The sequence below is a fragment of the Gavialis gangeticus genome, unplaced genomic scaffold (genome assembly GCF_001723915.1).
Source record: "Gavialis gangeticus isolate Ggan-Ray unplaced genomic scaffold, GavGan_comp1, whole genome shotgun sequence".
Classification (NCBI taxonomy): domain Eukaryota; kingdom Metazoa; phylum Chordata; order Crocodylia; family Gavialidae; genus Gavialis; species Gavialis gangeticus.
In genome coordinates, this window is record NW_017729033.1 from 57,315,443 (window position 1) to 57,340,161 (window position 24,719).

Genomic DNA, 24,719 nt, shown 5'->3' on the forward strand with positions numbered 1-24,719 from the left:
GGGACCTGAACCTGTTCAGCCTCCACAAGAGAAGGCTGAGGGGGGATCTAGTGGCCTGTTACAAACTAGTCAGAGGGGACCAGCAGGCATTGGGGGAGTCCCTGATCCCCCAAGCACTACCAGGAGTGACTAGGAATAAAGGTCACAAGCTGGCAGAGAGTAGATTTAGGCAAGATATCAGGAGGCACTACTTCACGGTCAGGGTGTCTAGGATCTGGAACCAACTTCCAAGAGAAGTGGTGCTGGCTCCTACCCTGGGGGTCTTTAAGAGGAGGCTAGATAAACACTTTGCTGGGGTCACTTGACCCCAGTACTCTTTCCTGCAATGGCAGGGGGTCAGACTCAGTGATCTGCTCAGGTCCCTTCCGACCCTACAAACTACGAAACTATGAAAGGCCTACTGCACTTGAACATATTCAGTACCTCACAGAACTGGATTTTCAGTGCTTTGTAATAAAAATGTTAGTTCCGCAAGCTATTTAATTTAGGAATTAAATTTTGGCTGAAAGCTTATTAACACACTAGGGTGGCTCTGGAATGTTAAAATGTCTTTAAAGACCTCCACTGCCCTGTTTATCTTAAAGACTAACCTTTGATAGACTGCACCAGAATGGTAGCTACAATTGAGATCCCTTCCTGCTGTTTATCAACAGCTGTTAACTAACAAACACTTTTGGAAAAGCTATGCATTCCTGCTGAAATCATTGCTGCTGCAATGATGAGACTTACACAAAAAGTTGTTCATACCACCTTCTGATCTGTTTGAAACCCAGTAGCAATCCACTAATTCATACTTAGTTAATCCACATTTTCAAAAAATTAAGAATGTCCCAAGGGGCATGAACCTTGGAAGCCCCATTGCTTGCACTGCCCTACATTTCCTGTTTGACTTTAAGCATTTAGAGAGAATTCCACAAAAGAACATAGGTAGTCGGATGCTAAGTGTAACGATAACTAACATTTAAGCAACTGATCTCAAGAACAGAAACTACAGCCTTTAATTAGGGGCTTAATGACTGTTAGAGAAAATATGACTTCCAGGCAATCCTCGACTTATAACGTTTTGAGTTACAACATCTTACACTCACAACATTTATAAATTGACACCCTGTTACAACTTTCTAATGTCAGTTTCAACTTTACAACACTTGATCTGATGCAACGCCATACCAGTGAACAGCTTGGCTGCATTGCGTACCTCCCTGGAGAACACCTGTCCAAACTTCCTTGGACACTGCCTTTAAGAAAGCAGACAAGACTCCAGAAAAACGTGCAGCCAAGACTCCTGAGAAGACTCCAGCCAAGAACCCTTCAAAATTCTAACCAAGAGCTCTTCAAAAAGTACAGCAAAGCCACCTCAAAGAAGTCCTTCCAAATCAGTATGATTGCTATTTATAGTATAACTACATTAATGTAGCTATATTACTCATCTATAATTGATTGAGTACAAAAATCCTTGATTATTTTTGGTGAAAAAAAAAAATCAGGAACCAATCCCCCACTTATAACATTGTTTCCTGTGGGAAAAACTGGTTCCAAGTTACAATGTTTCGACTTAAGACGCAGTTTTCAGGAACCAATTGTGTCATAAGTCTGGGGACTGCCTGCATTAGATTCAAGGAACCTCCTGTCAGACTTAAGGTCCCCTTGAAAAATGCCTGCCCTTAGCTTTTACTTGCTTTTCAACTATGGAAAACATAATAGAGCAATTATTGTGTTGCAAGGAACTCAAAGGATCACAACAGATCAAAAATCTCTGGATTTATCTTGTGAATCATGTGTAGGTATTTGTATGCTTAACAGTTCTAATATTACCACACAGCCTGAGAAAGATCTGTCAGCACTCCAGGGTACCACGATACCCTGGTTGACAATCACTTCTCTGTTTCCCAGGAATATGTCTTAGAAATTCCTTAGGCAGAATTTGGACACTTAAAATCTGAGACTGTGATCCTCAAAACCCCAGTCTAACATCAGCGTTCCCTCTAAGCTGCACGGCCACACAGGTGCACTCATGCCACATTGCCAGGCGCACCTGCATAGCTTAGAGGGAATGATAACACTGTAGATCAGGGATCAGAAACCTACAGCCCACAGGCTGGATTTGGCCCAGAGGTATATGCAATACACAGCCCACAGCTCAGTTTGCTGCACCCCCTTCACCATGCTACTGATTTCCTCAGCAGCATCCCACACTGTAGCCACCCTCCTCTCACTTACCATCTCTCACTGCCTCCTACAACACGTGCCATTTACCATCACCTCTAAATTCGGGCCCTTCCTTCTGTCCCCAGTAGTAAAATGCAGTGGCACATGTAACAGAAATGACAGCAGGGGACTTGGCTGCTGCAGAGGAGTGGCGATTCACAGCAGCAACCAAGTCAAAAGCAACTGACATGCTACTCAAAGTGTAGTCAGGCAACCTTTTCAAGTTCGCATTTTTGTCTAATCAAGTTCCTGCCTAAAAAAGTATCCATAGCTGTAGCTCTCCTACCATCACAGACAAAATTCCCCATGATCCACAAAATAAGCATTACCCTGATGATAACTGTCTAGAGGGACCCAGGCCAGCAAATCTGACTTCTTTATTTTTTTTCAACACCAAATTATAAAGGCATTTCTAAAATGACTTCCTGAATATTAACATTCCTGATGGAAATCCTGTTGGAACCAGTTACAATATCTGTAAAAATATAGTTAAAGTGGGCAGTATGTTAAACTATTTTATTGTTTGGTGAATAGCAGTAGCTGTTAATCTACTTTTCACTAGTTTATTTTTTCAGCAGTTTATTTTTCTTTTCTCCTCCATCAACTTCTCTTCATTTTCCCTTCCATAAGCTACTAAAATGATCTCGATTTTCCTTGAATTAATCTTAATTCCTTTTGATTGTGTACACTTAGGTTACTTTAAAAACAGATTTTATGATCCCAACAGCAACCTAACAAAAGTTACAAGGCACTGAACTTATCTATGTTGTATAGTACCAATCAACAACAGAAGTGAAAATGAAATACCTTCTTTCAATTTCTTCTCTGTAAACAGCTTGACAGTGTTAAAAGAAAGTTTATATAAAAATTCACAAAGAAAGGTGGAATGTGAAGAATCTTCAGAGAAACCACTTTCAAAATGAGTATCATAGATCGGGAAATCTATAAAGAGAATGAATGCAGTTAGTTACACAATTTCCACTATGAAAAAGAAAAAAAGGTTTAAAATTTATGTCTCATTTCTTACATGTACAAGGTTTTCACCTACAGAAATGCAGTAGCTGCATGACTTAAACATATATAATTTCTTTTTACAGATATACTCCTACTAAGTTATTTTAATATACAAGCTAAATAAAATGGTGAGGAGCTAAAAGACAAATACTCCTATTTGTTGCAACATTACTGTGTTCTACCAACAGCAATAAATGTAAAGTAGCATATGCCTTTTTGGTTTTTTTTTAAAAAAAAATAGTTGCTCTACTAAAAACTTGTTTTAGAATCATAGACAAGCAGGGCTGGATGGTACCTCATAAGGTCATCTAGTCCAGCCCTTTATCCTTAACTAGACCATCCCAACCAAGTGTAAAATCTGCTCTTGAAAACTTCCAAGGATGGAGATTCCATAACTTTCCTAGGTAGCTTGTTCTACTGCTCTCTTAACCACTCTCATAGTCATGAAGTTCTTCCTAATCAACCTACAGTTCTCCTGTTAATGCTTGACGGCATTACTCCTAGATCTCCCCTGGCCAGAGAGAAAAGCCCAACTCCATTCTCTCTGTAAATAACTTATTTCAACATGGGATTTGTTTCTTGAGGATTTAGTTATGGCTTCGTCCCACTCAGGATTAGAAGACAACTAAACTAGGGGTGAGCTATGGCTTGCGGATCAGATCCAGCCCACAGAACCATTTGATCAGGCCCAAAGACATGTAGCTTAGGCAATCTTCAGCAGTTGTTTTCCAGTGCCACCATGGGAAGAAGTCCTGGTTGTCAGCACTTACTTTCCTTCTGCCACTATGGAGAAAAAGAGCAGCAGCACCTGGGTCTAGTACACACCCAACCCTGACCCAAATTGGGTCAATCAAACCTGCAGCGTTAAAATGTTGCTGACTGTTGAACTAAACAATTAAAGCCAGCTTTCTGGATTTTCCATATTCTAAGGGGAAAGAGCCCTCTCCCAGGCTCTTTAATACAGCATATTTTCCCAACATACCAGCTGAAACTGTAAGGGGATGAGAAACTTGCACTCTACATGGAGCTGTAAGAGTACTTTGCAACTTAATTTAATGCAGAAAGTTTATTAGTGCAGAATGTAATGTGCAAGAGAAGATTACCCCAAGCCTAAGTCTGTCTTAAATTCTGATTAGTATCTAGGTTGAATGCAAGGCATTGATCTTGACCTAAACCCCTCAATAATTTAGAAATACTGCTAAAGACTGTATTTCCCATCACAGTACTGAGCACAGGACTGTATGAGCTAATATTAATTAGATCGAGGGTTATGTCTGTGCTACAAGGTGCAATGTACCTAAGCTAACTTTAAAACAGCTTGTTCAGGTACTGAAAGCAATCTAGCTGGGTAAATTAGCTCATACAGACTCTTGTGCTGCTGCAGACAGTCTAATTCTGAAACATCAGCCAACACAGTTATCTGCACTAGAGTACAGTGCACGTATACCCTAGAGTAAAGATTTCTAGCTCTCTCAACATGTCTACATGAGATACTACATTGCCATAGTGTCACCAGGCACTAACTGTGATGCCAACGCTATTGTGCAGTAGCAACAAACTACTGCACAGTAGCTCATTGCTACTGGACAATGGCTGCTAAAAATAGCCATGTGGTATCAGGACTGTGCAGTAGAACCAGTTACTGTACAGTCCGCTGCACATGTAGACATACCCTTTGTGTTATTCCCCAACTTCTAATCACACATGGTTAACAGATGACAACTTTCTAGGCATGGTGGAAGGTTCATCTGTTTCCCCAACCTGTAACAGAAGTCAAGAGCTGAGATGTGGGTTGGCTTGGTTCAATTTGGGACTTTATTATTCTTACAAAAGGGACTTTATTATTCTTGCAATGGTCTGATTAAATAGATTAATTGTATTTTTTGTTAAAAGCTAGGCAAATACCAACTAGCGTCTTCAGATTCTTTCTGTGAAACCATAATGGCAGTAGATTTCTGGAAACAGAACTGCAAGTTTCATATGTGCATGTGTGTCTATAGTAAAATCTTAAATTTGCCATCTGAGAATAAAAAATGTCAAATGCTCAGAAACACAATTAAATTTGCTTTAAGTTAGAAATATGCTTAGTACCATCCTGCCATGCACCTAACTACCTAGCCACTGTTAACAGAGCCGGATATATTTTCAGCCCAGCATTGATTTTTCTTCATTTTTCTTTTTATGCTTATTATAATACTAGAGAGGTTCAACCAGAAAATATAAAAAGGATAACATAATTATTCACCTGTAAATTTATTGTGGTAAAGGAATTCCATCTGCAACCTTTGTCCTGCTTTCTTGGCTAGTAAGTAAGGAGTACTGTAGACAGGATCTCCAGTGGCGCACATACCATCAGCTCCACTAAATAACAATGTCAGAGTTTCCAACACGTCTTGTTTAACTACTGCAGCGCACAGGGCCTAAATCATACAGAAGGGAAATTACAAGTCTGTTTAAAGCAGAAAAATGAATGGAAGAAAGCATCGGTCTCAGTGAGGTATAAATCCTACTGTTCCTGGTCTACCCTCTCTCCCACCTTCATTCACAAAGCTAATATACAATGGATATAAGGAATTATAATATAAGGTCTGAACTCATTTTGTTCCAACAGAAAAGCCTTCATGATCTTACTGTACTAGTGCACAGGTTTGGCTAGCTAGATGTAAGCCTGACTCAATGCCTATGATAGTAGAGGCAGCATAAATATGGGAAGAAGTTCACTAATTTTTCTGGACTAAAAGTGAGAGACTCTTTTCTCTGTTATACCCAAGCCTCTAAAAATGATGCCATCTTTAGAACTTGGAGTTGAAAGAAAAAGCTGAAGCATGCCATAGAAATCCCTACTGTTAGAGAATCCAATGAAATAAACAGAATGGCTAAATCTTAACCCTGATTTATCAAATGACTGGGTGGGGTAGGGGAAGCTGGGGCAGCAGCCTTACTTGGGGGTCCTGGGCACCTTCCGGGGCTCCACCTAGCCATGCTCTGGTTTTGAGCAGTGCACACTGCCCCTACATGTGCCACTCTGCTTTTTTTATGCATTGAGTTTTTTTGACACTCCTGGGTATGTAGGGAGTCAACCTCTCCCCTCCTCCCTGCCTTGCAGTATACAGCACATCTGAAAGTTCGGTATGTGGTACCGCAGATGGGTCTGCGATGCCACATACTGTGCAGCCACACTCACCTGGACCTGGCCAGAGAGATTATACCAGTTTCTGCATCTGTACATCAGAGCAAGTTGTTCTGTGCTGAGTAAGACCAAAACTGTTCAATACAACAAGAGGTTCTACTTCCTCCTAATGCCCCTAACATTGATAAACACGTGGGAAATCAGGTAAATGAGAGATTTAATATTGGTATAAAAGTGAAGAAGTCTCATGCTGGTTTTATTTTCCTGCACAATGATGCACTGAACTTTTAATTGGCACTTGACCTAATTTCTCTCCCCCAGACACGTACACAAAATGGCTAAACTACAAGCAAATTACTCTCAATATATTTTATATATTGAGGTTTAGACGACAGAGGTCAATTTAAAATAGATTAAATACCACTCTCTTTATTTTTCAAGGCACATATAATGTAGTAAAGGCTCTATAATTACTTAGCAATGCCCATCTAATAACACAGTAATTTCAGGTCCCTGCAGAGCACTTGATAATTACATCTGCTTTTACCCAGTATTTAAATGATTAATTATCATTTAAAATATCTCATAGACTTCTGATTTCAGAAAGATCAACCTTCGTTATAAAGCAGAACTAACTATATTTTATTTCTATGGATAACTGTTGCCATAACCAAAGATGTGTAATGTAACAATTACCTACAAGTAACAGAATTATATTAGACCGTCTATTTTACTGTGACACTTTGGGTGAAATAATTTCCAATAACTTGAAACCTAACAGATGCATTTTTTTAGTAAACTAAACAAAAGATCTATAAAGTCAGTCAAGTATGATGTAGAATATGTAGTTTCAGTACATATGGTCTGTATTTTGAATGTGTTACTACGAAGTCATTTAACCTTCTTCCCTCTGATTATATTTTGTTTGTATCTTAATGAGTGGTCATTGCATTAGAGAGCAATTTCTTTTCGTTTCATAGTCAAAAGCTACATTTCACCAATTTAAGCTCTCCTTATCGCTTCACTGAATACATTGCACATACTTTTTTGGGCTTTTTGGCAAATATGACCAAAAGATCATCTAGTACACCATCATTCCAAACAATATGTGTTTTAACTCTGAGCGCAGCCTTTCTTCCACGTTCAAGTATTCTCAATATCTGTAACTATGACATGAAAACATCTCCTTTATAGAGTAGTCTTTATAAATCTCTATGGAGACAACCTATTAACTTAAAAGAATATAGTGGGAGGGGGGGAATCTAGGTTTTTTAAAATCATTCCATTAATTCCAGTTTATTTCACATCTAATGGGAAAAAATCTACTGAATAAGAAAGCATGAATTATTTTCACACTTGTTAATACTACATCATTTAATATGCTATATTTACTCAAACAACATGGGGATGAAAAAGCCTCGTCTTAGATTTGAATATCAGCCAAGGGCAGGCAGTGGCTCAGCTCTGACTTCAGACTAAGGCTCAGAGCCACGGCAGAGCTGAACCACCACCTACCCCAGGACAGGGTGGCTAGTGTGGAGGGAAAGCAAGCATGCGGCAGGGGTGGCAAGTGAGAATGACATGGGGCGGGGGAGCGCAGGGGAGACCCACCTGTACAACTCTGGGTGCACGTAGTGACTTAGGAGAAGCTATGCAGCCTGCCCCCTCCCATCCCCTACTAGCTGCTTACCTTCTGCCCTAGCTCTGCCCTTGAAGAGTAAGATCAGACTGAGGCCCTGCCACTAACTACCCCAGAGCAGAGAAGCAGAATATAAGCAGAAGGGAGGGGTGCAGGTGACAGGGGTCAGACAGACATGAAGGGGTGAAGGGACGATGGGTGTTGCGGGCAGGCACAGTCAAGCGAAAGTAAGGTGGCAACTGGCAGGGGGGATAGGCACAAGTATGGAAGCAAGAGACAGGCAACGGGTGTAGCCCCATGTTTCCCTGTTGCTGTTTTCCCCGCCGCAGCAGTGGCAGGGGAGGGGAAGGACAAACAGGAAACAAATTTAAAGATGACATTCCATTAATTAGATTCTATATATGGAAAATAAAAACAAATTTATAATTTTCCATGTATAGGATCTAATTATTTGGCGGGGCAGTTTCTTAAGTTCGAAGTTGTCTTGGATTCAGGTAAATATAGTAGTAAACATTATTTACCAGATGTATAACATAATACAATAAGTATGTTAAGATGACACCTAAGCCACTGAAGTGTTAATTTTTAATCTCCAAAGCATGTTTGTTTAACTAGTGGATTTGGTTAGGTATATTACCAGAACACATACCATCGTTTCTGAAAACCAAAAACATGGTGTCAAAAACTACAGTTTATAACAGTTATGTATATCTGATAAATACTTTAATGGATCAAAAATTGAATTCATCACAAGGTATTTTACGTTGTATAGCTTATTGTTACACAGATCCATCAACAGTATCTAACAATATGACCTTCACTTAAAATTAAATTAAAAGGTAAGATTATTTGAGGGACAATATACGGGATGTTTGTAAATAAAAGTCTCTCCAAAGTACATCAGTGCTTCTACACCTAAGTGATTAATATCATACACATGAAAAGATCAACAAATGCATCACAAAAATTTAAGCAATCATTTCTGACCCTAGCTTTACACTATACAGTTAGAATTCCGAGCTCTCTTTATTCTAGTGCCAGGAGTTACAAACTGGACTACAGAGAAGTAGAAACTGTGAAAACTGGCTCACATGTAGCTTTGTGCATTAAAACTATTATTGAGAGACTGTTGGGGGCTTAACCTGGTTTTTACCATTTATTATTAAACAATCAAACAATAACCAGGAAACAGCAGTTAAGTGACTTTCAAAACATACTTCGTATACGTCATGGCAAGATCAGGTTTATGGTTTATCATAATATTACCTTGTTTAACTCTTCTCTGGTCCTGTATGCAAAAGACATTTTCCTGAATTTTCCTTCTTTGTATTTTTGTGTAATAAATGTTATCCTTTTATCTATAGGGGAGTCCATATGCAACTCTTCATCTGGAGGAAGATTCCCTGCCCAAAAGCTGTTAGCCCTTTTATTTCCAATGACAATAAAAAGCTGCAATAAATAAATAAATAAAAGTGTCATAGAATATACACATATTATTTATATTTATGTATGAAACATATAATATTTCTCTCTCTCTCTCTGGGGGAAACAATGGAAGTCATTGCTTATGCTGTCCTGCAAAATGGGGAATGAATAATGAAAGAGTTCAGAACTCTATGTCTATGATTAATCATCAATAGCAACTGAAGCTTCATAATGCTAGCCAGATACGGTATTTCAATAACACTTCCTGAAAGTTTGACAGAGGGCAGGCAAATATGTTTTAGAAGCCTGCTGTGCTGAACACCATCTTCTACTTTTCAAAGTAAACAACAAATCCCCAGAGGAACCCAAAAAAAAAGAGGAAAGAGGAGAAAGATTTTTTTTTTTAAATCAACAACAGATTTTGCTCTTAATTTTCAAAAAGCTTTGCCATTCAAGAAATATTCCTTATGAGTACTGAACTTTCTCAAAAAGAAAGAAAAAGTACTAAGCGCCATCATTTACGAGCAATTCACAGGAAAGGAGAACATTTAAGTAGCATATTTCTCAGCACCATTACACTTTCACTTCTTTGCTTGAATTTTGCTTGATCTAAGAGCGTATTACAAGAAGACAACATTTTGGGTACGACAGAACCATTAAACATACGATAATGTATTAAGTCACAGCAAAGTAAACCTCTCTACCGGGAGCCTTGTACCTAGTGAAGGTTTGAAGGCAGCAGCCACTGCTGTTGTATTGACTGTCAGCTGTAGGAGGCACAGAAGAATATGCAAAGCAAAGGGAGGAAAATCAGTTACGCCCTTTCCCTAGTACTTTGTCCTTGTACAAAACTAAAAGGAACAAAATAATCAGGCCTTGAATACATAGATTATGTTTAATCATTACATTTAAAACATTTAATTAGTTATAAAACAACACTGCTAATTCAATATTACTGGAAATCTTATAATGTGCAATCCAATAAGATTCTTTAAATCAGGAATACTGGAAAAAAATCCAAAATTTTAAGCATAAACAAAGAAATTTATTTATACTACTTCATTTAAATACTTTATTTACCTCAATAAGTTCATTGCTCCAAATACTGCCATCCATTTTTAGGCTCCGGACCTTTGAATCTCTTGGTCCTAAAGATCTGTGTTGCCCTGAACAAAAGAAGCCATACATTCATAAATATAAAAATTTAGCCTTACTGATTAAAAAGCAAAACAAAATGTCTTTTTTGTTTAAACCAAAACTGGCCTTAGTGTAACTCGTAGCACTAGAATGAACTATATACAATCTGAACTTCTTTTTAGGTACGTACAGCCAGACTGCTTTCACTATATAATAAAAGAAGCCCCCAAAACTAGAAGTTTAAATTATTTGGAACAAGGATGTTATCTTTCTTACGCAAGTATTGTGTATATTTATTCCTTCTCCAAATATTGAATAAGAATTATGAAGAGACAACATATTTTCTCTAACTGGTGCAGCATAGCATTTTACGTTTTTTTATTTTATTTACAATTTTGGTTTTCCACACATTTACTTCAAGCATAAAAAAATCCCACTTTACCTGCAATTTTAAAAGCATGTTAAACACACACACTTTCCAATATACAAGTAAGCTGCTAACAACTTCTCAAAAAAAGATTTCCCTGTCATTGTAAAATATAGCCAGAAGTTATGGAGGTTATTTCTGCTATTTTTAATTTACAACATCCACTCAAATTTTCTATTCTTCATTTACAGCCCAGTTCTACAATATACTAGCAGCCTCTTCAGAAGTGCCAAGCAGCCATAAATTTAATTAGTAGCAAATAATTATTATTTTGAAGGGCACTGAACACCAGAGGATTGACCACTTATTTATGCATTAAAGAGTTTAGAATAACGATTAACAATTCTAGTCTTTGCTTTAATAGTATAAGAAATATCCTTCAATTTCCATTTCTCAAAACTTTTACAAAGACATATTTCACAGGACAAATGTAAAAATAAAACAGCCAATGCAAGGACGTGTATACGTACGCATATATGACATTCAACAGAACTAACATGGTCTATTATTAATTACTCTACCTGCACACTTCTTACAAATGACAACACAGAGATTGATGGATGCCCAGTCTGGATTTGGAGCTTTACAATCAGCACAACTCCTATTTGACTCATTGAACCAAATCTTCTCAGCTACTTCATAATCAGAGAGAGTTTCTGCTATTGATTGCTGCAGTGCTTCAATCCACTCTTGTTTCTCCCTTTCAGACTCTGCTGTAAAGCTGAAAGAATTGACTTTTCTGCATTATTGATCTTTATTTTAAAGCCCAATTAAACAAGATCTGTATTCTGCCTTATTTATTTAATCACAGATGAAATTGTAGGTCAAAATAAAACAAATTCTTCTCTACATGTTTAAATATTAAAGATGGAGGATATTCTTTCATTTTGTTCTTTCATGAAAACACTTCAAATATCATGTTCTTAAAAAGCTAACTGGGATTAAAAGCACTAGAAATGAAGTTTGCAACATGGAGTTGATTTCAATCTTTGTACCTCTACATAAGATAGATTTAAATTTGTGTCACAACTGCCTTAGGAGATATGAGCATTTACCAAGGAGAAAGTAGGTTATGGATAACTCCTTAAGACAGACTGAGATTCCAATGGTGTTGGTATAATGCAAGCCAAGGTACATATTATCTGATGCAAGTAGACATAGCATCAAGTCACTGGTCATGAATGATGTTCTAGACTGATGAGGATGGGGGGTGGGGATAAAAATAAAAAAGGGATCAATGGAACTGAGTGAAAAAGACATTTACTTTGTAGTCTCCTATCTGAAGACTAGTGTCCAGAAAAATCAAGGAGGGAAAAGAAAAGGAATTATTTTCCTATGTTCTTGATAGATGTTCTACTACATAAATGTTCTACTAGTTTCAGCAGGAAGCTCTTAAAAATCCTCACATGCCAGCCATTTTAAGTAGATACTTATACCTATTTACTTTTTCTTTAAAAAAAAAATTACATTGTACCATCATCTAGAATGAGACAAAGCACAGAAAGTGTATTACAAAATAAGAACTTTTGAGGCCTGGGATGTTTAATAAATAGACAACATTAAAAAGAAATGCTAAGGAAAAAAAATCTTGCAGCTATTTAAAATGTTGAGTAACCAGTATAATCAACATCTAATCAATATAGTCAACACACAATCACATAATTAATAATCTATTTACTAAACTGAGATTAAGCAAAAAATTCTACAGCGTATTACATCTTTTTTTTTTTTTAAGAAATGAAACATTAAAAGTTCTTACCTAAAGCTTTTATAAGGAGTGATAATTTCAAAAGACTGCTTTGCACTCCGGTCCACCTGTTTTACATTGGCCACATTCAGAGGGATTATAGTGATGCCAAACCCAGTCTTAAAATCCTGGAAGCAATGACAAAAAAAATGGTGGTGGAGGATGTGGTTAGATTTCATCCTTCATGGATAAAACAAATTAAACAAGAAGCTTTCTAACCACATTATCTAGTATACATACTGTTCACAACATGTAATTTTTTCCTCTTTTTAATTAAGGACAGTTAAAATGCACCAGATTATATCCTACATTACTGTTCCACTTACGTGATTCCTGCAGTTGCCAGTGGGAAGAGAAGCTAGCTGTGTTAGTCTGAGTCAGTTGGAAGGCAGGGCAGGGTAGTATCTTAGAGCCTAACTGGTACAAAGCAGCATAAAGCTGTCACAGGCAACAACACATTTTGTCATACTACTGAAGAAGGCTGTTGCCTATGATAGCTCATACCTCTCCGAATTAGTTTGTTTCTAAAGGAGCCACCCTGCCATATCTTCTGCCTACTGATACTAGTGCAATTAAATTCATTACAATTGGGGGAAATGGTTCTTTCAGTTCTGAACAAGACAGCACTAATCTAAAAGCTATATTTTCACACAAGGCCAAACACTGGATTAAAACTTGCTTCATTTTTTCCCTAAAAATCTTTATAGAGAGAGAGAGAGAGAGAGAGAGAGAGAGAGAGAGAGAGAGTGTGTGTGTGTGTGTGTGTGTGTGTGTATGTGTATTTTAATATATAATAAGTAAAATTTCTGTTTTAGAAGAATAAATATTACTTATTTTTACAACAGAATGATACAACAAAGTTTAAAAAATACAGTTGTTAAACATTCATCATTTCTATGAGACTGATACAAATTTGAGAAAGTAAGTTCAGCTCTCCACATTTTAAATTCCCAATCTATAAACTAAGGTACAGGTAGTCCTCAGACTTGCAACACAATTGGTTCCTGAAAACAGTGTCTTAAGTCAAAACTTTGCAACTTGGAACGAATTTTCCCATAAGAAACAATTTTATAAATGGGAGATCCTGAACCAATGTCCAACACCCTTTTTCACCAAAAATAACCTAGAATTTTGTACTCAATCAATTATAGATTGGTAATATAGCTACATTAATATATTTATATTGTAAATAGCAATTTTATTGATTTAGAAGGACTTCTTGGAGGTGACTTTGCTGGACTTTTTGAAGGGCACTTGGTTGGACTTTTTGATGGGTTCTTGGCTGGAGTCTTCTCGGGGTCTTAGAAGACTCTGCAGGTTTTTCAGGCATCTTGTCTGCTTTCTTGAAGAAAGTGTCCAAGGAAGTTTGGACAGAAGTTCCCCAGGGAGATGGGTAATGCAGCGAACTTTTCGCCAGCATCGCGTCATGTCAGATCAAGAGTTGTCAAGTCAAAACTGACATCATAAAGTTGAAACAGGGTATCAATTTATAAAACATTGCAAGTGCAAAACGTTGCAACTCAAAACTTAAGTCAAGGACCGCCTGTATGTGGTGTTCACCTTTGAAAGGTGCTTTGGAAGAACAGTATTCTACAACAGCCAATAACACTAGGACTAGTTGTGGCTAGGATGTTAGAGATGCTAAGCATGTGATGCTTCTGTTAAAGACAACATGAGTCTTTAATGCAAGTTGAGTGCCTAATCTCACTTAGAAAATAGCACACTGATATTCATCAGTTTGAGCATTCATCTATTCCCTTCCCTGTGGCTGTATTACATCTCCCACAATGCATCACATTCCCTTCTTTCAATTACATGAAGTTACGCATCAGGCTATACTACGGTAGTGTAGTACAGTTGGGAATATAAACCTATAGACAAAACTAGAACACAAAGAGCAAACTGTGGCTCCCACAAGACTTTCCTCAACTGTTTCAAATGAAAACAGCTGTGGAAAAAAAAATCTGTAAATAGATTTCTCTGTAATTGTTTAGTTGAAAACCCAAATTACAAAAAAAACAATTTAGATGAAAAATATTCAAGTAGCCCTTTTCAGGTGCTTTCATAAGAACAATTATACTTGAAACTGAGGGACAACTCTGATATTTTTGCTCCCTACCCATTCTAGGTGCTGTCAGAATTTCCTTGAAATAAAATTACTAGGTATTCGGAATGCTAAAATGAATGGCACAATGCATTAATGATGAAAGTGATAACATTAATGCAGTTCCAGGAAATGGTATTAGGATTCTTACCACTGCATTCCCACTGGCAAGCAAAATATTTTTAAACACAACATTGACCAATTAGCTGAAAATGAATAGGAAATATAAAATAAGTTTATAATCACAAATCGTTTATTGATAATTGCTTCTCTGCAGGATGCAAGACATTTGCACCATACTGATACCTGGTCAGAAAACACAGTATATGATCCGCCTTTTAAGATGGATGGAACACTGTGCTACTGTTCTTCTTAAAAGTGTCTGTACGCAGAGTAGGAAAACCTGATTATGTTTTCCAGCTAGACTTGACAACACACAAAACACAAATCCTTCTTTAAAATATTTTTTAACTTTTTTAACAGGACTCATGTCATCCAATATTAAGTATTCAAACTTGGGATTTCAGCAAAAACGTAAATTCTTTCAATTTTGTTTCCTCTATTTCCTCCCTTCCTTTTTAAATGTTTGTACTTTTCTTCTGCTTTTATACTATGCCTCTAACAGACTCAGTTTTATTCCTCTCCTCCCTCCTCTACCATTTTCAACCTCCCTGATCCTCTGATCCTGCTTTTCTTTTTTAAAAAAAATCAATTACTTTGATGCTAAAATATTTACTCTACATATGTCAGCACCTTCAAAAGACCTCTATGGAGCATACACAATGACTAATTCAATCTCTCTGATCAACTCTATGGCTAGAGTGGGAAGTATGATTACCCTTGAACATGGACTTAACAATATATTATATAACAATGAAGCATTCTTAAAAAGTCAGGCTTTACAGGTAAGAGAAAAAAATAATGATACACAAGTTAAAAAGAGAAAAAAAGACAGAGGTAGACTGAGCCTGAAAAATATTCAATTTTGATCAATGCTGGCTGTGGTGTTTTAAATCACATGGGTAAACAAGAAGAAAAGACAACCAATAGGAATAACAGCCATCATTTCTTTAAGTTTTAAAATACTAAGTAAATGAATGCTCCAATTACTTATTTATAAAAATTCCAGAAATGGCAGGGACATAAACACAACTGTTCAACAACTACACCTTAAGAACTGCGTATAATCAAATAAGAAAAATAAGATTTAGGGGATATAATCGCTCCAAAGTCCAGACTGGAGATTGCTGCATTTTCCCCATGTTTCCTACAGATAAGGAGCAGAGACTAAGGGGGTGGGGAAATAGGATGGGGGGAAAGAGGGAACAAAAAACAAAATAAAAAACCCCACACCTCTCCATATATCTCTTCCTCTTCCCATAACTTTATACACCAAGGGCCCTGGTAGAGGTTACATTTACAGCATGCTTAACAAGTTAATTGAGCCATAAATACTAACCCTGTCACAAGTTCAGCCAATTAACAGTGCATTAAAATGAAAATTGCAAAACTGTTGACAGCAATAGTATGTAACCTATCATTATGAATGGTCTCTGTACCTGAGAGCTGACAGGTTGCCAACATAACACCCATCTTCAAAAAGGATTCAAGAGGTGAAACCAGTGATTCCCCCCCCACCCCGTGCCATCACTGGCAAGCTGGTAGAATCTATAATAAAGAATTAAATCAGTAATCATATGTGCAATTATTACATGCCAAGGAAGAGTCAGCATTTTTTTTGTAATGGGAAATCCTGCCTTGACCTACTCGGTGCAGCAGAGTCTCAGACCCGCAGAGACTCCCTTTGCCTGAAGAAGGGTGACTGCACCTGAAAGCTTGCCAAGAACTTTTTTCCAACTATTCAGTTGGTCTAATAAAAGATATCACATCTACTCAAAGAACCTTGCCTACCAGACGATACCAAGTAATTTTGCACAGTCAATTCCTAAGGTGACATGGAGGAGCTGCAGAAAGATCTTGCCAGGCTAAGTGAGTAGGCAAAAAATGGCTGATGAACTTTAACGGCACATGCGGAAATATAATCTCAATTGCATGTACATAATGCTAGGTTCTAAACTAGCTGTTATGACTCAGGAAAGAGATCTCAGTCATTCTAAGTAGTTCTCTTAAAAGATCATGTCAGCATGCAGTAAGGATTTTTTTAAAACTGTTAAAATAATGGGCATCATTAGGAAGGGAATAGAAAACAAAACTGAAAACATGCCACTATACACATCCATGGTATGCCCACATCTTGAATACTGTGTGTAGTTCTGGCCCCACATCTAAAAAAAGATGCAATAGAATTAGAGAAGGTACAGAGAAGGGCAACCAGAATGATCAGGAGTATGAAGCAGCTGCCATACAAGGAGACTCTAAAAAAGGCTAGGACTTTTCAGTTTGGAAAAGAGAAGGCTGAAGAGGAATGACAGAGGTCTATGAAATCATGAAGGCTGTGGACAAAGTGAATAAGATACTGTTATTCATCAAGTGCTAGTATTCTGGGACTAGGAGGCACCCAATGATAGCAGGAAACAAGTTTAAAACTAACAAAAGAAAGTACTTTATAGTGCTGCATTTGTTTAACATGTAAATTCATTGCCACAGGAGGTTGTAGATGCAAAAGGTATAGCCAGGTTCAACAAGTGATTAGACAAATTCATGGACAATAGATTTATTAGTAGATATTAAACAGGACAACACCCCTTCCTGTTAGGGTAGTCATATTTTAAGCTTTAAAGCAGCACCTGTTTATAGACTGATGAATTATAGTACGGTTTACAGTTTTCTTTCTTTTGTATTCAGCCTAAAGTTCTGTATAGCCTGATTGTTATCTGAACTTTCCATTTTGCTGGTGTTCGCAATATCAGCTGGCCTTGATTCTTGCAAGCAGCTTATGGCCTTAAGTTTGTTCGCATGGTGTTTCTTTCCTTTTTCTATCTCTGTAAGAAGTTCGTCTAACACAACATAGTAATAGTCTTGTTACTAGCTCTAATTAACTGAATGTGGCACTAACCAACTGAATCACAGGAATGAAATGATGGATATGTTAATAAAAGGTGATAAAGGAGACCAATGGACAATGCTCAAAGTAAGACACTGGAAAAAGGCCAAATTAAGAGTTGTGCTTGTAATGGGTCTGTTGAACAAAGGAATATGTTGGCGGAATAAAATATAGACAATATGCTGACTGCAGAGAGACCAATCCAAAAGCAAGGAGTCAAAGGAGTCAAGTTACAGAAAAGCATAAAAAGAGGAAGCAAAAAAGTTAAATGTGTCATCATCATCATAATTTTCATCATAAATCCAGCTTTCAACACCCGTCTGGATTGTTCCAGCTAATGATGCACCCTTTGCTTCAGGAATGGAGCAGTCATCTTTCTGGGATTGGGTGAGATCATTGTAATAAGTGTTTTTCTCTCTCTGAATATATAAACTGCTAAAATAATACTTATACTAATAAAGTTACACTTTGATTTTAGGACAGTTGAGTTGTCCGTGTTCATATTTCACGCTCCATTTAAGGGTTAATTGTGCTTTCATGATCCCTAAGCACTACCTGCTGGTCAGTGGTGCAAACATCCGTGCCCACTCTGCCCCAGGGGTCATGCTTGCCCGCCACTGCAGCAGCGAGGAGGGAGTGCCCAGCAGACCCAGCTCAGGTTCCTGCCGGTGGGACAGGGAGGAAGGAATTAAACCCCTCTGGCCAAACCCCCACCCCTGCCTGTCCCTGCTCAGCTGGGGGCCAGAGGGGCAGGACCATCCCTGCTTGGCTGGAGCAGAGACCCCAGCCCAAAGAACAGGCTGGGATGCTGGGGGACTCTGGTTCAAGTTAAACAAGGAAGAGTTCTGGGACAGACACTGCATAAACCAGTTTGACCCAAATCAGTGAAGTCTGATACTACATTCAACCAGATTTATCTCAAACCAGTTTCAGACATTTTGAAACTGGTTTATGTAAAATCCAGGCGTAAAATCATGCCGGGACAAGAAATGTAAAACCTTCCAACACTTCCACAATAAACTACACTCCACAGGAGAACCAGAAACATTCCTGATTCTTATACCTGCACCTCCTGAAATGTAATACATCTCATCCAGTGAGATTTATGGCACATCATACCTGCCTGCCATGTGAGAACCACAGGTAACCTGTCTGCATTTTACCAGCTACATTCTATCAGCAGCTCAACATTCCTCCCTCCGCCCCCCACCCCCAACACTTACCTGTCTCGCATCTATTGTCTCCCATTCCCTCAGATCCTCACTGCCACCCATTTGCAGTTTCACAGACCTGCATTTTGCATATTGGCTTCTATTCTACCATGAAGAACATAACACCACCAGATTTTCTCTATGCCTAAAGAAGGGTGTTTGTGCCTGAAAGCTGGCAAAGAACAAATTTTTCCATTTAGTTGGTCTAATAAAAGATATCGCTTTTAGCCAAAGAACCATGTCTGCCTATGTCCTAAGACCATTACGGCTATAACCAACACCCTGCTCTATATGGTACCTGTATAAAGCTTCATAAGTGACACGTGCTGGAATCTAATTTTCAAGGTTCAGAAATGTGTGCTTTCTAGAATGCATTTCTGTTCTGTCTCAGTAATAGGAACATGAATTGGCATAGAAAGGGAGAAAAATGTGCCCTCTTGGAAAAAAGGTATATTTGTTAATTTTAAGTATGAGAGAACAATCGTGTCATCCAAGCAGTAGTCTAAATGAACTGACAGTAATGACCAAGAATTATCTCACTAGACTAAGAACTGATTTACTCCTACCTTACGAAAGCTCCTTGTTTAGGATAGATTAAACAATATGCTAGAATGGCTAAACAAGAGAAAAAAAGAATTTAGGAAGTTTTTAAAAAACAGAGAAAACATTGTTCCTCAAGTCTATATATGTTTATATAAAAAGTAGGTAGATGTTTGCATAGAAAATAAAAGATTTTTTAAAAAACAAAATATTGAAGTTATGTAGAAGATACACCAAGAGAACAAAATATTTTCAGTACAGCAACACTCAATTGCATGCATTTTTAACAGAAAAAGGAAATTAACTATGGCTAAGTAGAGACATTTAAAAAGCCCAACCAAGGCAGAAGTTACACACTTTACTCTAAGCACCCCAGGTTAGTTCAAGAGTGAAAAGAACACTAGTTTGCCCTTCAGTGGGGGAGCAGGTTGAGGGCGCTCCCACATGCCTCCCAGTAGGCTGCCAGAGAATCCCAAGTGTAGCCAGCAGCCAACCACTCCTGACTAGCCAGCATGGCCCCTCATCCCTGCCCTGCCTCCTGCCAGCTGCAACTGGTGGGGGTGGGGGGAGGAAAGAGAAGGACAGTGGGTCCCTCCCAGCTGTGCTGGCTCACCCTGAGAGCAGTAGTCAGAGCAGGGAGACAGGGGTAAAAGCCCCTGCCTAATGGACCTGGCCACACCCCCACATTCACAGATGCCAGCATTCCCCTCTGCCCCTTGCCTGGCTGCTGCTGACAGGTGGTCAGAGGCAGGATGTGTGGCTAGGGACAGAGAGGGCAGAGTTTCAGACGGCTGCCTTGCAATGTGGGTTAGTGGGGAGCTGCAAAGCAGCCTGGGCTGATGGTAAAAAGCAACTTAACTTGAGTCAGGAGGGGATCTGGTACAGAAGTTCAATAAACTGCTCTACCCTAAATTCCTTGTATGTGATCCAGGTCTTAAACTTGATTCTGCCTTTTTTAAACCAGTCTATGTGCTCTGAACTTATGCTCTGTTACAAGTATAGACCAGTTTCCAGTTACTTATACCAGTGTAATGTTTGTACCTTATCTAAGAGAACAGAAGCGAGATATAGGCAAAAGTTACAATTCTGCAAACCTGGTTGGTACATGCAAAATATTAATAACTTTTTGCACTTAATTCCTAACCAATATATCACAATAAAGAAATTAGTCTTATACCCCCATTTCACATTTGCAGAAACAGAAGAGCTTTAAAAGACAAATATTAACAACACTGCACCTACATTTATATTGAGGCATCTAAATCAGAGCCCCTATTTTCAGAGAGTTGTGAAGCATCTACAGCTCCAAACTGGAGGCTTGCAGTTCCAAATTAATTTTATGCTTTACCCACAAAGACATTCTCTTATCAGATGAGGTACAATCATACACTAACTTACATTTCATTGTCTTTAATTTAGTATTTCTACTCATCAGACTAGTCCCCTTTCCAGACACAACCTTGCCTGAGCTCTAGATCAATTGCCCGTATTTCCCTAAGCTTTCCTAGTGGTTCTATAATGTTATTTTTTAAAAGTTATGGACAGTTTTGAGCTGGTATACTCTATCTTTCCATGAGGAAAAGAGAATTTCTATAGGGTATGATCAACTGAAAAAGACTTTAACCTGCAAGGAAGAAACAAATAATCAGCCAACCAAAGTGCATACACCTATCACTGTTTCTTTACACTGTATGAAAATAATCCCAAAATGTTATTGAAACCTGTTAAGTAACTGAACTTAATTATTTTAACATTAAAAATATTGGGTCATCATTTTGCCTTTTCTGGAAACTTGGAGGAAAAGCAGCAATCGCACTAGAAACTGAGTATCAACTTTTCCAAGAGTTTTCTCTTGTTTAGTTCTACTTTTTCAGTCCTGCCAAAAATAGGTCTAGATTTATGATATCATTCTACCCACTTTTCTTTCCTTATCCAGAAAAATATACCATCTTTAATTTTTTTTTAATCAGTCAGTAGCTCCAGAAGTATGATCTTGCATGTTTCTTTGGATCTACTTTTGCTTTTTTGGAACCACTCATGAAATTTACTTTGGGACAGTTATCACAAGGTTTTTAGAATTTACAGTAAAGGCTCCCTTCTGAAAACTTGGAAGTACTTTAGCAATTTAATCTGATTTAGGCTTTCCCCCCATACTAATCCCATTTAAGCCTTTTCCAGCACTCAAATTATTTCAAATACATTAAAGGCTAGTAACTGGACTACTTCAAATAAGGCAATCATAACTCTTTTTTTTCCCCTTAAGAGTACGTAGCTTAGTATTTTCAGTTGGATAGGAAAGCTCATTTGTCACAAAGATGAAAAAATGTTTTGATATTAATAGAAAACTGAGATATACTTTTGTATCAGAGTATGAGAAATATACTTGACTAGCAGTGCAGAAATAATTTTGATTTCATTAAATCCTTCCTATAAGCTTATACTGATTTCTCTCCATTTAAAAATATCCTCTGTTTTAGTCTTTCCAGTTCTCTTTCATCAGGATTTCCAAATCTTTAAACATGTATAGCCCTGGATTTCATATCTCAGCCTAAAATCTTTTTATAATAGATTTTTGGTGATGTCCACGTACTATGGACTGATACAAAAAGCACCATGGGTAAAATGTATGCACATTTTCTCATGCCCCCCTTTTTAAGAAGTTTTCAAATGTTAGTACAGCACATTGTATATAATTACACAAAAGTAGCAATTTTTAGAGAACATTAAGGTTACAAAGACCAGACCTCCAAAATTTGGAAATGCCAGAATTAAACTAATTCAGCTCCTTGTGCAACTAATTCAGCTCCTTGTGCGTGGAAGAATTAGGATACAATCTTTCAACTCCATAATCAGCAAATATTGTTATACATGGACACTCCCTCACCTGTATGCCCCACTCAGCATACAGGATGGACCTGCTCGGGGGACAAAACTTAGCTGTGTAATGAAGGAAGCAATTATCCGAAGAACCAATACCCAATTAGTTGGAAAGTATGGAGGCAGGAAATTTGAGGGGCAAGAACGAGTGTTCCACATGATCATAACTGAATTCTGTTCTGTAAACAGACATCCATCTCCGTCTCCATGGTATTTCAGTCACATCATTTAAAGCAGAACTTTTCACAGATGGTGACCAATCCTGATGCCTGACTTCTGCACTGGAAGTCTTTTATTGTCACACAGTTGCTTCAGATAGCTTCTAAGTCCATGATACCTAGGCATCAGTAATGGGGAAATGAAGGATTAGGAAGGGCAGGCTCAGTGTCTGGATATGCTTTTATCCTGCTTGATCCTACATGGAGCACATAAGAGCTGCAAGCACAGAAAAAAGTCCCACATCCTTGGCTGAAGCATGATCCATACAAAAAGCAAACAAATAATATTCAGGGAAATTAACTGTGAAGCTTGAGCAAAGGAAAGATCTGAAAACCTAGCCTCTCTCAGAAATAAGTAAAAATGTTTTGGCTAAAATTAAAAAAACAAAACAAAACAAAAAATCTACCTAACAGAAACTTTCTGCCCAAATGGTTAAAAGATTCAACAATATAAACAACTGAACAGAGGTTCACAGAATGAAAGGTTCCTGGCAGGCTCATTAAATAGTATTATCTGTACCAGCACTATAAGCAGCACTAACTATAGTAAAACAAAGTACAGCTGTGGAATTGGACAATCATATATATTGGTACTTGTGCATAAATAAGAATTAACCTCAACAACACAGTACAATGTTATATACATCACAAAGCCCAATTATGTGTCCAGCTTTACAAAAAAAGGCAGAGGAGGGGAGGGAGGGAAGGGGCAGAGGGAGAGAAATCAATCAAGTGAAAGTCTCTAACTGAATATAAAATGTCCAGAATATGCACCCAGTTCTTTTAATTCCATTCTGTCTACCACAAGAGTAACATAAACCTTTAAGCACTGAATTATTTGGAAAGCAACTACTTAGAACTATTTGCAACTACTTGGAAAGCAATCTACTTAGAGCAACAATCAATAAATTCATTTGCCTCCCATGCAAATGGGGGGTGGGAGGAAAGCCACATGTAACAAATCATAGCAATCCAGGTCTATTAACAGACATTTCATATATGATTATCTCTGCTTAGTGTTTTAAGTTTCAACTTGTTCTTCAGGAATAAAAAGATAAGACTCCTGTTTTACTGTAGTACAAAGAAGAATGAAAAGATTGGAGAAAAAACATCATAATAATTAACATGATCCATAAAAGTTCACAAGTCCCGCATTCCAAGAAAACACAGATCCAACTAAAAACTCTGGGAACCTAAAAAAAAACAAAAAAAAGACACCATAGGTGTGGGTATACATGCTAAAATTCAGACATACAGGCCAACAAACTGTGATACAGAGTTTCTGAATGTTGTTTATTCCAGGTAACTGAATAAATAGAACAGAAAAGGAGTCTTTAAAAACGCTAGCCAAAAAGAATAAGGTAAAAACAAGCAGCTTCATGAAGGCCCACTGCCTTTTTTTTTTTACTCTTAAATATTTTTAAAAGAATTAAAATGCTGCATTAAAATAGAAACAATTGCATTGCTTCCATGTAAGTAAAAGCAAAAGCAAAAGTCTTACACTCCCTCTCCCTCTCCCCCTCCCCAGCATGCAGAGGCATCAGGTAGACCTGCCCACTCTCCTGAAGCTCTGTACCAGCAGTGGGCAATTATTTGGTGAGCTGTCATGGAACAGGTCAACACCCTCCCCCACCCCTACAACAGGTCATAGTTTCATAGTTTCTAGGGTCAGAAAGGACCTTAGCAGATCATCTAGTCTGACCCCCTGCCATGGCAGGAAAGAGTACTGGGGTCAAACGACCCCAGTAAGGTGTTCATCTAACCTCCTCTTAAAAACCCGCAGGGTAGGAGCCTGCACCACCTCTCTTGGAAGTTGGTTCCAGACCCTAGCCGCCCTGACCGTGAAATAGCGCCTCCTGATGTCTAACCTAAACCTATCCTCTGCCAGCTTGTGACCGTTATTCCTGGTCACTCCTGGCAGTGCTCGGGGGAACAGTGACTCCCCCAATGCCTGCTGATCCCCTCTGACTAGTTTATAACAGGCCACAAGATCCCCCCTCAGCCTTCTCTTGTGGAGGCTGAATAGGTTCAGGTCCCG

At 38.1% G+C, this 24,719-nt stretch overlaps 1 protein-coding gene across 1 annotated transcript in view; it reads right to left on the minus strand.

The window, feature by feature from the left end:
* ARAP2 (ArfGAP with RhoGAP domain, ankyrin repeat and PH domain 2) overlaps positions 1-24,719 on the minus strand; it is a 258,101-nt gene that overhangs the window by 126,083 nt on the left and 107,299 nt on the right. Inside the window, exons 10-15 of the mRNA XM_019526331.1 lie at positions 12,740-12,855; positions 11,502-11,701; positions 10,497-10,582; positions 9,258-9,440; positions 5,468-5,642; positions 3,016-3,150 (exon numbers count right to left, since the gene is read on the minus strand). Coding sequence (XP_019381876.1) covers positions 3,016-3,150; positions 5,468-5,642; positions 9,258-9,440; positions 10,497-10,582; positions 11,502-11,701; positions 12,740-12,855 — 895 coding nt within the window. The remainder of the gene's footprint in view (positions 1-3,015; positions 3,151-5,467; positions 5,643-9,257; positions 9,441-10,496; positions 10,583-11,501; positions 11,702-12,739; positions 12,856-24,719) is intronic.